The 16,161-nt window shown below is 44.3% G+C and overlaps 1 protein-coding gene across 20 annotated transcripts in view; it reads right to left on the bottom strand.

Annotated features, from left to right (window-relative positions):
• Window positions 1–16,161, bottom strand: part of MICAL3 (microtubule associated monooxygenase, calponin and LIM domain containing 3) — a 756,715-nt gene that overhangs the window by 348,193 nt on the left and 392,361 nt on the right. For 16 of the 20 annotated variants that reach the window (XM_029599822.1, XM_029599821.1, XM_029599828.1 and 13 more), the window contains one exon: window positions 8,448–8,489. The exons of the other annotated variants lie outside the window; for them this stretch is intronic. In XM_029599822.1, the coding sequence (XP_029455682.1) occupies window positions 8,448–8,489 (42 nt within the window). The remainder of the gene's footprint in view (window positions 1–8,447; window positions 8,490–16,161) is intronic. 20 annotated transcript variants of the gene reach the window in all.

Below are 16,161 nucleotides of genomic sequence, written 5' to 3'. Positions count from 1 at the left end.
CTGATGCTGCCATGAGACCAAGAACAACTAACACTTCCCTGACTAGAGCTCACTCCCTTTGTATCATTCATTGAACCAGGGATAGGAGGTAGCATGCTCTTTCCATCACGAAAAACACACTGTTCTAGAGAGTCTATCCATGTCCCTATGAATTTGATTTTCTGGGATAAAATCAGGTTCGATATCTCTAAATTCACAATAAAACCAAGTGACTGAAGAAGTTGGTTTGCCTCCTGCATGGAATTCAACACTCCTGCGTGGGAAGTTCCCATTATTAGCCATTCATCCAGGTAAGGGAAAACACAGATGCTCCGACAACAAAGATGTACTGCTACCACTACCAGGCATTTGGTGAAGCCCCTCTGTGTCACAGAGTCTGAAAGGGGTCACTATGTATTGGTAGCAAGATGAATCCACCACAAAAAATGAAGATAGGGCCAGTGAAAGGGATAGATGGATATGTGAACATACATGTCCTTCAGATCCAGGGAACACATTCAACCTCCCGCATGAACGAAAGGCAGGATGAGGTGGAGAAAGTTCATCTTGAATTTCTCCTATAAACAGACTCTTGTTCAGGCTCAATCCCCTAGATTTCTTAAAGATAAGGAAATAGCCATCCTGGTTGAGAGGGACAAGTTCTATCACCCGCTGGACGAGAAATTAACTCAATTTGAGAGAAAGCTGAGTTATGTAAGACCGATCCAAGATTGAAGGGCTGAACAATGGGGTAGTGCCAGAAGCTAGGATGCCGCCGTATGTAACCAGATTCCAGAATCTTGAGCACTTTACGGTCTCTGGTGATCTTTCACCATTCCTCCAGATAGAGGTGAATATTCCCCTCTACTGGAAGGGCTGACTTCTAACATCAAGACTGGTCAAAACACTGGGCCCAGACTTGGGCTAGGCCTATTTCAGTATTTCTGACTGATGTCTTTCACGCTGTCGCCCCCACACCAGATGATGTTGCTGTGGAAGCATAGATGGCACACGATACCATTGAACTATCGGAAAATGTTTCTCTGGAAACAGGAGCACTTAAAAGTGAGTTAAGGATACTTCCATGATGAATACTGCTCAGAGTCCATCAAGAGAGACTGGACTGCTACATGTTGCTCCTTGATTTGAGTGTCTGTCTCTCTGAGTTTGTCTCCAAAGAGGTGATCCCAGGTGCAGGACACATCCACCAATTTGCTGTGTACATCTTCATGTAAAAGACAAGCCCTTAACCAAACCATTCGGCAAGCTCCATTAGCTGCTGCCAAAATTTGGCTGCAGTATCAAATGACTTCTATACTAAATGAATGAAATGACTTCACATTCTTCAGCATCTAGAGGAGCCTGTGTATATCTGAGTGACCTGTGTCCCCTGGGTATAAACAGTGGCTTCAGCTTCTGAATGCAAATAAATACGTACTGTATTACATAAAACTGGGAAACTATAATATGGACAATTAAGAAAAATGTTTTCCAGAGTTTGATGCTTAAAGTTATCTAGTAGCTTAGGATCTATACCTGGTGAGTGCTGGAGAATATCCTTGGCTTCTTTTCTCATTTCAGTACTGATTCCACTACAACTTATTGGTGGGGCAGTTGTACTACCCGGAAGCCCACAGACTTCTGAACTATTTTTGAGGTCCAGCTTTTTGGCCACTGGGGCATAGGAGACAGAACTTTCCTACATTTTTGTTTCTCTCTCTTGCAGGATCACTGCAGGTTATGCCAGTATTTAAAAGGATCTGGAGAAGGCAAAATATTTCTGTGTAGGGCTTCTTGTCCTTATGAACATTGACTCCCAGGGAATTTCCTAACTTATCCAGAAACCTGGAGTATGAGAAAGTTCAGATTGGGGCTCTGAAGAAATCTCTGTTGATCCTTCCCCCTGTTCAACAGCTGAGGGGACACTAACTCAGAACCTCAATGATGACACAGGCAACTGAGGTAGGATCCTCTGTTTGATGTGGAGGGTAAATGCAACTCCCCCTTAAGGGATCAAATTCAGTACTTTAGGCAGGAAAGATTGGAGCGTGCCCTTCTTGTTCTTAGCTTTCAGGGATCAAAGAAAGTCTTCACCAACTTTGTCACTTGGTCTAAGGGTGGCTGTGTCCACTAGCCAGAAGATGGAGGAAGAACATCTTTTGAAATTAGCAAACCTTCTTAAAGGGCTTACTCTGGACTCTGAAGCAGTTGCCTTGGGGGCGGCAACACTGAGCAAATAGGATATGGTGTCTACAAATGAAAGACCTTGTTGCAAAAGCCTCGATGGTGATTGTGCCTTGGAGTTAGGGGGAGATAGATGGAGCATATCGCCTCTGGACCTCCAACTTTTCTATAGTGTGTCAGAATCAGCGACTGTTTAACTGTGAGGAACTATGGGGGTTTTGAACCCCTGGCTTTGTCTGATGCGGGTCTGGAGCCATGCTGGAGGAGCTATGCTGGCTCATGAGGAATCGGGGAGCAAGGATTTAGTAGATTCTTAGGCATTGTAGGCAGGGCTAGACCCAGCCAGAATCCCAGTGGCTGTGAGTAAACCCTCCCCAGTTACACAGCTGTGCTTCATTAGTAGCCAGCAAGGAAGTGCTGTTGCTGGCACAACATCTCTTGAGAATTTGCAGTGGACTTTGAGTTAATGTAGCACCAGAAGGACTGCTAGCTGTTCCAGGTTTCTCCCTCTCTTCCTCTGGTAAGAGAATCTATATCTTGTCTACTCTGGTTACTCTCAACTGCAGCCATAAGTCAGAAAATATCTTGTTTTTGCTTTGGTTTCCTGTATTAAAAGAATCAGTGCAAGTGCGGCTATTGCGTGGTTCTTTTTTCCCTGACATTGAATGATTTAATAGTTTGGTCAGTAGCACCAAGCTGCGGTCTGCCAACATGCTGATCTGTGCCCAAGGCGTCATGGGCTCCCAGCCTCTATAAATTGATGACACTTAGGTGGACCCTGAACTTTGCACTGTTGTTTCTGATGTATGATGCTTTATCTTTTTAGCTGCCACTGAGCCCCTTAGGTCCCGGGTGGGGCTCATAGACTCCTAAGTCAGGCACTTTCACACTTTACTCAATCCTGACAAGGTGGAAGGTTCCAAGGTCTGCACCGAAGTAGGAGCTGCTCTGCTTGAAGAGCTCCTGCTTCATTAAGCACCAGGGGAGCTAGAAGAGGCTCTACTCCATGAGGAGGATCAAACAGGACTTTGCAGAGCTACGTAAGTCCTCCATCTTCTAGACTCTGGATCTCATGGTCTATGGTGACATCCAGTCAGTTGTAACAATTAGATGCACCATTGTCAGGTCCTAGATACAGATTTATTTATTTACATTCTTTTAATATGCTGATGCTCAAGACGAAGGTCTTATCGTACCAGTTTACAGCGTAACCAGGGGTAACAGATTAAATAGAAGAAAGTTACAATGAACAGGGATTTACAATGAACAAGGATTTACAGAACAGAAGAATTAAAAGCGAAAGAACTTAGTTTAACATAACTCTAAAGTGTAAAGTAAGTAACAATCAACATATGATACTGGCTTAGACGATTGCCTAATAAGAAAAATCGAACTGTGTAAAGAACGATCCAGGGGAGGGAGGGGGGGGGGGGAACTGTGAACAATTAAGGGATGAGTGTTTGATAGATGAGGAGTGATCCATCAAGGGAAGGCTTGCGAGAACAGCCAAGTTTTCAGTTTCTTTCTGAAGGAGAAAGGGCATTGTTCCTGGCGAAGTTCTGGGGGAAGTAGATTCCATTGATATGGTCCAGCAGTGGACAGGGCTCGTTTCTGAATAGAGGTATGACTGGCAGATTTGTTGGGGGGAGCCTGGCGCGATCCTTTGTATGCCGACCTGATCGGTCTTGTGGAAGCGTGAAGTTCGAGAGGTATTTTGAGTTGGAGTGTGGATTGATGGTAGATGGTCTTGTAGATGATGGACAGGGTTCTTGAACAGTATTCTATAATTGATGGGTAAACCAGTGTAAGTTTTTAAGGATTGGTGTGATGTGGTCCTTACGGCAAGAGTTTGTAAGTATCCTGGCTGCGGCATTTTGAAGCATCTGTAGTGGTTTGGTTGAGGAGGATGGGAGGCCGAGGAGAAGCGCGTTGCAATAATCAATCTTTGAAAACAGTATGGCTTGTAGGACTGAGCGGTAATCCTGAAAGTGTAGGAGGGGTCTTAGCTGTTTTAGAACATGTAGCTTGTGGAAGCATTCCTTAGTGGTGTTGTTAATGAACTTTTTGAGGTTCATTCTGGAGTCAAGAGTAGTTCCGAGGTCTCTCACCTGGTTTACTAATGGTGAGAGTGGGTTGCTGATAAGGGGGTTATTGTCATTCGGAGAGATGACTAGTAGTTCTGTTTTGGAAGTGTTAAGAACCAGATTGAGACTTGAGAGTAGACGATTGATGGAAAGAAGGCAGTTGTTCCAGAAGTTCAGGGTGCTGGAGTTGGGATCAGTGATAGGGATTAGGATCTGCACATCGTCAGCATATATAAAGTGAATTAGGTTAAGACTTTCTAGTAGCTGGCATAGGGGAAGCAGATAAATATTAAACAGTGTGGGGGATAGCGAGAAACCCTGGGGTACGCCATGATTGGAAGGGATGGGCTGGGATTCATTATCGTTTATTCTCATCTTGTAGTTCCTATTGTTGAGGAAAGATTTGAACCAATTGAGTGCTGAGCCTTTGATGCCGATTTCCGCCAGACGGTTGAGGAGGATTGCATGGTTTACTGTGTCGAAAGCTGCGGAGATGTCAAGAAGGGCCAGTAGGTAGGATTGGCCTTTGTCTAGGCCCATCAGGATGTTGTCTGTTAACGAGAGTAAAAGTGATTCCGTGTTTAAGCGTTTCCAGAAACCGAATTGGGAAGGGTAGAGAATGTTGTGAGAGTCTAAGTAGTCTGTGAGTTGGTTGTTGACCAATTTTTCCATTAGTTTGGCGATGAATGGTAAGTTTGCGATGGGGCAAAAGTTTGCGGGGTTGGCTGGATCCAGGTTGGGTTTCTTTAGTAGGGGTTTTAAGGAAGCAGTTTTCAAAGAGTCCGGGACAGATCCTTGAGAGAGGGAACAATTTATGATGTCTGCCAGTGGTTTGGCTATAGTATTTGGAATGGTAAGTAAGAGTTTAGTAGGTATTTGGTCAATAAGATGTGAAGATGGCTTCATTTTCTTGATTAAGGATTCAATTTCCAGGGAAGATGTGAGTTCAGATGATTCTAGTAGCGGTTTGTGAGTAGATGGGGATGGCTTGTAGTTGGGAGGAGGCTGGGTGTTTGAGGAAGTCAGAGGAGTGAGTAAGTTGTTGATTTTCTTATCGAAGAATAATGCCAATTTGGTGGATTTGTGTTGGACTTCTTCTTCCGGGATGACTGGTGGATCAGGTGTAGTGAGGACTGAGACATATGAAAACAGTGTTTTTGGGTCATACAGAAAGTTATGTATTTTTTTGGCATAGAAATCTCTCTTCGTGCGTAATATGGCGGTCCTGTAGTGGTTCACAGCGGTTTTATGGATGGTCTGAAGGGCGGGGGAGGGATCCTTACGCCAGCGTTGCTCTTTGTGTCGTAGGTCTTGTTTGAGGTTTTCAGTGCTATCGAGAACCAAGGTTTTTTGTTAGGATGTGCTGGATTGATTTCTTTGGAAGTCATAGAGCAAATTTTATTTGCTATTGAGAGCGTGATGTTATGCCATGAAGTCATAGAAATGTCGGCGTTGGAGAGGTCCAAGTTGGGTAGGTCCTTGGCCAGGTTGGCGCTGAGGTCGTCCATGGAACATGGTTTTCTGAAATGGATTGTTGATTTGGGGATGAAGGGAGTCAGTTTCTTCCTTATTGATAGTTCTGTGGATATCAACAAATGATCTGACCAGGGGATGGGGGTACAGGTGGGGGGGGGCATTGGGCGAGATGGATTCATTTATGAAAATGAGGCCCAGAGTGTGGCCTGCTTTATGGGTGGGTTTATTTATAATTTGCTTGAAGCCCATGGCCTGGAAAGAAGATAGGAGGGCTTCACAGTTGGGAGTAGGAGATGGGGAGTCAGCATGGATGTTAAAGTCTCCTAAAATGATGGCTGGGGAGTCTGTATTGATGTGTTTGGCTATAATTTCGATGAGCGGAGAAGGGTCTGACTCTAGAAGCCCGGGGGGGGGGGGGGGGGGGGGGGCGTATATTAGACAAATTTGCAGCTGATTGGATTTGAATAATCCAATTTCTAGTTTAGTGCCGATTTCAAGGTTCGATGTGAAAGTCTCACTTCTTTCTTTGCGGCTAACAGTATTCCGCCCCCTCTTAAGTCTGGGTATAGAGAAGATAGCATACATTTGTATTGGAAGTTGATTAATTAAAGCAGTATCTGTGTTTTGCAACCAAGTTTCGGTGATTGCGCAGATATCGGGTTGGGTGTCCAGGAGGTAGTCATTGAGGATGTGTGATTTTTTTGTAAGGGATTGAGAGTTGAGAAGCGTTAGGGTGATTAGAGAGAGGCCCAGGAATTGAGTTAGAGGAGAGGTCATGATGGGGATCAATGAACTCTTTGAGCATTGATGATTGAGAGTGGGTAGTTTAACCTCTGTTAATGAATGGGTGTGAGCTAATAGGGATGGGAAACGCTTGTAACATGGTGATTTTTTGTTTAGGAGTAGCCCCGGTGGGTGTGGGGACGATATGGACGAGTGCAGGAGGATGCTTGCTGAGGTCTGGATGAGTGCAGGAGGATGCTTGCTGAGGTCTGGATGAGTGCAGGAAGGTGCCTTGCTGAGGTCAGGATAAGATGTTGTACATTGAGATGACCTCTGGGATATGCTGGATGAGAGTTTTTTAATATATGCTATTGAGGGTGATTGTTTGAGCAGGTTTATTGTAGCAGTTGAGAATGAAGTGGAACAGGTTTGTTGTAGCTGTCGAGGATGAAGTGGGTTTGATTGAAAGCTGTTATTGGATTGGCTGTTATGGATGAGTGTTGGATCCGGATAGTTAAGGTATTTGTAGATTGAGTAGTGCTACCGGTGTCTCGGAGTTGGAGGGCAGGAATGGTGTGATCTGGAGTAGAAAGAGTGGGGGATTGACTGTGGAAGCAGGAGAAGTTGAGGTGCTGCACGAAGGGGTGCACAAAGGGGCAGGCCCCTTTGTCGCGCTCCTTTGGCACGCGGCGCCTAGCAGGTCTGTGATTTAAATGCCGGCGAGGGCTGCCCCTGATTGGTTGGTCCCCGTGACTGCAGAATCGGGGGCGGGTCGAGCTCTCTGACTCGGTCGGGCAGCGCGGGCTGCTTCGCAGTCGGTTGGGTGGGCGGTGTGGGCTGCCTCGCGGTTGGCACAGGAGGAACATCGGGGTGAATGAATTTATTTGAAGGCCTTACCCCGGCGGGTCTTAGGCGCCGACTGCGCAGGCCTTCCCTCCGATCGCTTTGTCCCCAGGCAGAAAGAGATGGCGCCTAGCAGGTCTGTGATTTAAATGCCGGCGAGGGCTGCCCCTGATTGGTTGCTCCCCGTGACTGCAGAATCGGGGGCGGGTCGAGCGCTCCGACTCAGTCGGGCGGCACGGGCTGCTTCACGGTCGGTCGGGTGGGCGGATAGAATGATAACAGATGTCATGGCCATTTGTGATAGAAATCGTTTTGCCACACATGTAAATCGCTGAAGCCACTGAGGGTGCCTTTTTGAAGCCAGACATCCTTTGTTTTTGGTTTTTAACTTGTTTTTCCTGAATACTGAAAAGTGCTACTGAGGAGCTGCTAAGGCAGATAGATAATACAAAAGTGCTGAAAATTTCAAGAATTCTGAAACAAATATCAATATGTAGTTATCAAAAAACAAAAAAGGTACAAGTCTGTGCTATAGTTTGGTTGAAAAAAGTGAGGTGCTTACAAGGCTATACCCATTTTGGAACTCCTACACATGCTCAATAGAGAAAAAGCTCTATGAGCTAAGAGATGGGTCCATTCAGCTATTTGTCATGGCTAATTAAGCCCTGCTTGTCGAGGGAGAATAAAATGTTAATTTATTTATTTCAAGTCTTCTGCATGTAAACAGCGCCTACATTTCAGTGCCCCACAGAATGAGTAAAATACAAAACAAGAAACGGGACTAGGTGCTCTTTGCCTGAAAATTCAAGAAGCTGCCATGCAAGTGAGGATTGCATTACTTTTCCTAGTCATCTTTCTGTGTGATCGGAAATTCTTTCAAGTCAATGTTAGATTGAATACTCATCTTCCAAACCAAACAAGAAAGGGCCTTCAGCAGGATAAAGAAGCAGTGCTGTTCTGTAGTAGCAAAACAGTGCAATCACATGTGAACATCACAATTGTTTCACCAAGCTTACACACATTCTCCTTTGACTTAGCTCTGTACAATCACCAAGCAGATGAAGTTACTAAACGTTCAAGGGATAAAACCAGCTCATTCCCTTTCCTCCCAATGTGTGTTTAGTAAGAAACCATGCCACACAGTCATGCTGGTTTTACCCTTTCATGTTCTCTGCAGATGCCAGCAGACTCGTTGTCTGTCTGTAGGCAGCAATAAAAGAGAGACGGATTACCAACACTGAGAAACAAACTCTGCTACATACATTTTATTTTACAAATTTTTTCTTCATAGCCTGGCTTACATAAAAATGACTAAGTAAAAATATTCATGCTTGTTCATGAGAAATGTTATCTACTAAAACAGAGCACAAAATGTCTTTATCCAGAGTGTAGGCTAACTTTATAAGCGAATGCTACCATATAGAAAAGGGGATAGCTGAAAGACTTGTATATACAGTACCTTTAATACAGCAAAGATTAAAAGTAAAAAAAAAAACAAAAACCCTAATCATAGCAGAACAGAATGAGGTTTAGGATTATATTCACAGCCTTTCATACTTATACAAAACAAGAGAAGTGGCCACTCAGATGCACAAAATGTGACAAATGTTTAAAAAAAAAAAAAACACAAATAAAAAACCCCACAGATTTTGAGGCATGGCAAAATGTAATAAAACAAAAGTCTTGGTAACAATATATGGCTTCCAGATGCACATGGCTCTCAGACTGTTTCAGCCCTGTTCACATAAGATTAGTGAACTACTATATACAGGAAGAGGGCCAGAAGAAAAAGTAAAATAAGCAGCAAGAACAACTATTCTCATGTACTCAACTGGGTCAAGAAAGTAGATAAAGAATTCCATTTAATATATAAAATGCTGCACAATTGTGCTGAAATGTAAATTTAGGTATATAATTACATAAAGGACATTTTTCAAGCAACTCAGCCAGGTAAACTGACTTGACTAAAAATTGCCCTCTTCTGCATAGACAAAAGTTCATGCTGGCTTCCAAGGCATGCGTGTACCTTTAAGCAGGTTGAAAAGAAGCATTCCTGTGAATGTGTTTAGGTCCACCTGCTATTTTGCCCTCACTCTGCCAGCCCCACAAACTGCAGGTGTGGAATTTGTAGGTACTTTTAACATACATGCTCCATGGCTGCTGATTTTTTTTTCAAAGGAAAATAGGGCCTACAATATACACAGACCAAAAGAGCCCTCACACATTACAAACAATGTGAGTTATCCAAAATTGTCCGTCCCCCCCAAATAAGAAATTGATACAGTGAGGCATTCATTTTTAGTTTTCTCTCACTCTTAAAGCATTCCTCTCCTTGAAATAGATACCCCTTTGCTTTTATTTAAAAAAAAAAAAATTAGAAAGGAAGACCAATGGAGAACCAAGACAAGATTGTTTTTAAAATACATTTCTTTATTTTTTCCAAAGGCATGCACTGCTCTACCCCATCTGTGGTCTGTTAAAGTGTAAGCTGGGAAAGGATGTAGCATGCGGACTAGCAATGGCCTTCAATGTTATGGAGTATAACCCCTAAGGCTAGAATATAACTGCAGGAATAAAAACCCATTTTTGGTACATCGATGATACACTGATGGTTATTCTTTTTCTCAAATTAGTAAATACTTTAGATAATGATATATGACTTCTCCCAATTTCATTCCAGTTGTCCCATTTATTTTGCCAGCATTTTTTTTTTTTAAGAGATGTAATCTGACATAAGGCAATACACTGTTTCCTCTGCTGATTTTAACTCATCTACGGTTTGGTGAGGGGGTGCAATTATAAAACTTTAATATTAACTGTACTTAGATTAAGGAGAATCCTTAATGCTAAAAATCTAGAAATAAAGGTTTTAACAGTTTTGTTTCTTCTTTTGTAAAAATTTAATGTATACCTAAATTTTCATAGCAAATATGAACATTACTAGTTAGTGTAAAAAAATTAAAGAATGTTTAAGCAGTATTTTTCTGCTTTCCTCTTTCTTCACTACCATTCATAAATCGCCTTTTAAAAAGCCATGCAGCCTTTGCTACTTAGAATTACTTTACAGATTCAATGGTGGTTTAAGATTACAATTGATCGGAGACTGGCAAGTGTTCAATAAATCTGAAACCCCGTACATCAAAAGGTAGCTCATGATTTCTAATATGATCATCGCCGGAAATGCAATTACAAGTTTCAAATGCACTGTTTCAGCTTTTCACCAAAAATCTTGTGAAAATTAGCATTTCCATTACTCCTGGAAGTTCAGCTTCTTAAATTCATCCGCTCCCACCGCCACCATTTTTGTTTTTTTTTTGTTAACAGGTTTCTGTGGGGAACATGTATGCTAGATGGCCAGGAAAAACAAGGCAAAAGTAGAGCACAACCGAGTGGGAAATGCAGTCATGAAGAACATTTTAAGAAAATCAGTAGTAGGAAAGAGAAAGGGGCTGAAGCCAATCTTGCACGTACAGTGTGTGCCTGGCAGCCAGCAGTAAGTGTTTTTATTCTTTTGTGAATCTGTGCACACGAGCAGGGTGTTGCTGCCTTGCATTGTAAGCATAAGGACAGCTAGCTACAACAATCAGCCAATGACTCAGGTGTGACTGTGTTCTCCACTCAAAAACGCCCGGACGAATCAAACATACACTCAGCCATATACAGATTTGAGATTAGTTATGTGAACCCAAGCTTTCAGTGGAAACTAACAGGGATGAAGACAGATTGCTTGTTCATCAATCCAATATATTACCACACATCATCATTACACTTAGAGTACAATTGCTGGCGAATCCAAAGCAGGTAGCCTTTACCCAACCTCTTCCCTATGTGCAAGTTTAACTTAAAAAAAAATACCCTAGGACTGAAAAAAAAAGCTAATTTGCATACCAAAAACTGTGTTCTGCATAGATAACCGGATGAAATAGCCATGACACATGGGTAATGTCATCTGACTACGCCAAACAGACTAACTCTTACAGCTTTTGTTCTACTGAGCATATGTGGGAGTTCCCACACAGGCATTGCCTTGTGAGCTCCACAGTTGATTTACAGCTAAGCTTTAACTAAGTGGTTGACTCTCCAGGGAGGCTGGCAGGTACTTAGCATGGATAATTCATCCTGCTGTCTATGGAGAACACTGTTTAACTATAAGCAAACTTGCTTTCTCCAGTGATGAGCAGGGCTGAATTAGCACGACACTTGAAGGTTGTAGTGAAGCATTTACTGAAAAAGCAATCCGGATCCCATTGTGGATAGAAGACTACTTACGGCTCGATCCAGTAAGGCCGCGGTAAAAACAGTGCGGTAGTGTCAGGCGCACCCTTCCTCCCCGCACGCACAGTTCTCTTCACTAACTCCCCGATACTCTCCTCTAATCGCATGCAAATGCATGCCGCGGCTTTAAAGAGGTAGGGAAGGGTTATGGCCGCGTAACCCATTTTACTGTATAGGCGCTTAATACAGCGCCTATACAGTAACCAGGGTGCGCTGGTACCTGTCATTTCAAATGACATTTGAAATGACAGGTACCAGGAAGTGTAAAAATCAAAATTTTTAAATACCTGTCGGAGGGCCGCGTGGGTCCAGGCGGCCGGCGGGATCCGGGGGGCCGGTGGTCGCGTGTTAAATCTAGGCCGCGGGTGGGCGCCTGTTCCGGGCGGCGGGGGGTGGACGCGCGTTAGTTTCAGACGGCCGCGTGGGTCCAGGCGGCCGGCGGCGGCGGGAGCCGGGTGGTCGCGTGTTAAATCTAGGCCGCGGGCGGGTGGGCGCCTGTTCCGGGCGGCAGCAGCGGCGGCGGGGGGACACGCGTTAGTTCGAGACGGCCGGCGGGTGGTCGCGTGTTAAATCTAGGCCGGGTCCGCACAGGCGCGCATTCACTGCCGGTGGGGGCTGCCTCTCGGCAGCCCCCACCGGCAGTGAATGAATGCGCGCCTGTGCGACCCCTGCGATTCGGCGCTCAAGGCAGTCACATGCCGTGACGTCACGCCTTGAGCGCCCAATCGCAGGGGTCGCACAGGCGCGCATTCATTCATCCAGGCGGAGGAGCCGGTGGCGAAAGCAGCCGGCTCCTCCGCCTGGATGAATGAATTCATTCACTGCCGGTGGGGGCTGCCTCTCCCGGCAGCCCCCACCGGCAGTGAATGAATGCGCGCCTGTGCGACCCCTGCGATTCGGCGCTCAAGGCAGTCACATGCCGTGACGTCACGCCTTGAGCGCCCAATCGCAGGGGTCGCACAGGCGCGCATTCACTGCCGGTGGGGGCTGCCGGGAGAGGCAGCCCCACCGGCAGTGAATGCGCGCCTGTGCGGACCCGGCCTAGATTTAACACGCGACCGCCCGCCGGCCGTCTCGAACTAACTCGTGCCCCCCCGCCGCCGCTGCCGCCGCCGCCCGGAACAGGCGCCCACCCGCCCGCGGCCTAGATTTAACACGCGACCACCCGGCTCCCGCCGCCTGGACCCACGCGGCCCTCCGACAGGTATTTAAAAATTTTTATTTTTTCTTCTGACAGGTTTTATGTGTCCCACATCATTACATTTTCTCGATCATCTCTGTATCGCTTTTTTTTAAATTGTGTTTTATTGTTTTTGAGTATCTTAAGCGGTGTCGATGGATTTATTACTAGACTCACAGTCCTAACTCCTACTAGGGGGAGGCGGTAAACTAACACGTTACGGCCGCGGCAAAACAGTGCGTTACTAATGAGAGAACCTGAGCGCGCGTTACGGTATCGGAGGGGAATAGCTAATTCCTTCATTATACAGCTAATTCGTTCATTTACATGCCGGGTGCGGGAAGGGTTACGCGTCTGTTTTAAGAAGCACTACGGATGCGCAAAATTGGAGACTGTATCGCTGGTTTGCCTTACGCGTCCGAATTGTGCGCAGCGAGCTCGTTACAGACGAGAAATCTTCAACTGAACTTTACTGGATCGACCTGTTAGTGAACAGGCTATGCAAAACAGTTTGCCCAAATTTACTGTCATTTCTTGCCTGTTCAGATAGTAATGGGATATGAAGATGTGAACTGATGACGAAGTTGCAGCACTGCAGATGTCCTCGATAGGCATGGCTCACAGATGAACTACTGATGCAGCCATGTCTCATTTGTTGAGCCATAACAAAGTCTGTAATCTGGAGGCTAGCGAGAGCATAGCAACATGCGATACAGTCAGCTAGATAACTGGACAAGATATGCTTAGCAACTACAATGCCTAGTTGGTTAGGATTGTAAGAGATTAACAGATGTGAGCTTGACAATGTAGCAGAGTTCTCTTTTGGTAGTAAGCCAAGGCTCTCTTACAGTTCAAGGAATAAAGGGCTTTCTCACTTTCATATGCACATGGCTTTGGAAAGAATGTGGGTAACATAATGGTTTAATTTATATGAAAAGCTAACACCACTTTTGGTAGGACATTAAAGTGGGTGCAGAGCACTAATCTATTTGGAAAGAACGGCATATAAACAGAACAACAAATCAATGCCTGAAGCGCACTAACTCATCTGGATGACATGATAAGAACATGCCATACTGGGTCAGACCAAGGGTCCATCAAGCCCAGCATCCTGTTTCCAATAGTGGCCAATCCAGGCCATAAGAACCTGGCAAGTACCCAAAAACTAAGTATATTTCATGTTACCATTGCTAGTAATAGCAGTGGCTATTTTCTAAGTCAACTTAATTAATAGCAGGTAATGGACTTCTCCAAGAACTTATCCAAACCTTTTTTAAACACAGCTATACTAACTGAACTAACCACGTCCTCTGGCAACAAATTCCAGAGTTTAATTGTGCGTTGAGTGAAGAAGAACTTTCTCCGATTAGTTTTAAATGTGCCACATGCTAACTTCATGGAGTACCCCCTAGTCTTTCTATTATCTGAAAGACTAAATAACCGATTCACATCTACCCATTCTAGACCTCTCATGATTTTAAACACCTCTATCATATCCCCCCTTAGCTGTCTCTTCTCCAAGCTGAAAAGTCCTAACCTCTTTAGTCTTTCCTCATAGGGGAGCTGTTCCATTCCCCTTATTTTGGTTGCCCTTCTCTGTACCTTCTCCATCGCAATTATATCTTTTTTGAGATGCGGCGACCAGAATTGTACACAGTATTCAAGGTGGGGACTCACCATGGAGCGATACAGAGGCATTATGACATTTTCTGTTTTACTCACCATTCCCTTCCTAATAATTCCCAACATTGTTTGCTTTTTTGACTGCCGCAGCACACTGAACCGATGATTTCAATGTGTTATCCACTATGACGCCTAGATCTCTTTCTTGGGTGGTAGCACCTAATATGGAACCTAACATTGTATAACTATAGCATGGGTTATTTTTCCCTATATGCATCACCTTGCACTTGTCCACATTAAATTTCATCTGCCATGTCGATGCCCAATTTTCCAGTCTCACAAGGTCTTCCTGCAATTTATCACAATCTGCTTGTGATTTAATTACTCTGAACAATTTTGTATCATCTGCAAATTTGATTACCTCATTCGTCGTATTTCCTTCCAGATCATTTATAAATATATTGAAAAGTAAGGGTCCCAATACAGATCCCTGAGGCACTCCATTGCCCACTCCCTTCCACTGAGAAAATTGTCCATTTAATCCTACTCTCCGTTTCCTGTCTTTTAGCCAGTTTGTAATCTACGAAAGGACATCGCCACATATACCATGACTTTTTACTTTTCCTAGAAGCCTCTCGTGAGGAACTTTGTCAAACGCCTTCTGAAAATCCAAGTACACTACATCTACCGGTTCATCTTTATCCACATGTTTATTAACTTCTTCAAAAAAGTGAAGCAGATTTGTGAGGCAAGACTTGCCTTGGGTAAAGCCATGCTGACTTTGTTCCATTAAACCATGTCTTTGTATATGTTCTTTGATTTTGATGCTTAGAACACTTTCCACTATTTTTCCTGGCACTGAAGTCAGGCTAACCAGTATGTAGTTTCCCAGATCACCCCTGGAGCTCTTTTTAAATATTGGGGTTACATTAGCTATCCCTCCAGTCTTCAGGTACAATGGATGATTTTAATGATAGGTTACAAATGTTTACTAATAGGTCTGAAATTTCATTTTTTAGTTCCTTCAGAACCCTTGGGTGTACACCATCCGGTCCAGGTGATTTACTACTCTTCAGTTTATCAATCAGGCCTACCACATCTTCTAGGTGCACCGTGATTTGGTTCAGTCCATCTGAATCATTACCCATGAAACTCATGGTGGAAACAAGGAGTAATATTTTCCATGTGGGAAACTTCAACAAAGCAGATTCTAATCGACTGAAGGGTGACATCACAAGCAGCACCAGAACGACACTGAGGTCCCTTGGAATATGTGATTTTAGCACACCATAGGTCTTTTATAAAGTGTCACTAAAGAAAGAGTGGATATTGGTTTACCCTCTAACTCAACATGGTAGGTCACTAAGGCACTGAGATACACCTTGACTGATAAGGTACTAAGCTCTGGCAAGGAAAGAGAACAAGTACTGAAGCAGTTCTTGCTGCTCACATGCAAATGTGTCTAGGGAGCTTCGTTGACACCAGGGCAAAAGCAGTTTCCATTTAAAACTGTAACCCCTTCAAATTGAGGGCTTCTTATTGAATATTGTCTTCATCTTCCTTGGATAAGGAAAGGGATGAGATCAGTGAGCATTCAACATTCAGGCCGTCAAGTTGATAGAGAGGAGGTCTGGATGACATAGATGACCCTCTTTTTGTATCAATAGGGACAAATCAGCCTCTAGAGGAACTGGAAGCTGATGGATAGTGGTTCTAGGTATGAAAACCATATTTGTCTGGGTCAAGCTGGTGCAGTAAGTATCAGGCGAGTCCAGTCCTTGAGCACGTTCTGCA

Source organism: Rhinatrema bivittatum, chromosome 4 (assembly GCF_901001135.1).
Source record: "Rhinatrema bivittatum chromosome 4, aRhiBiv1.1, whole genome shotgun sequence".
NCBI lineage: Eukaryota > Metazoa > Chordata > Amphibia > Gymnophiona > Rhinatrematidae > Rhinatrema > Rhinatrema bivittatum.
This window is presented reverse-complemented; position numbering and strand designations above follow the sequence as displayed.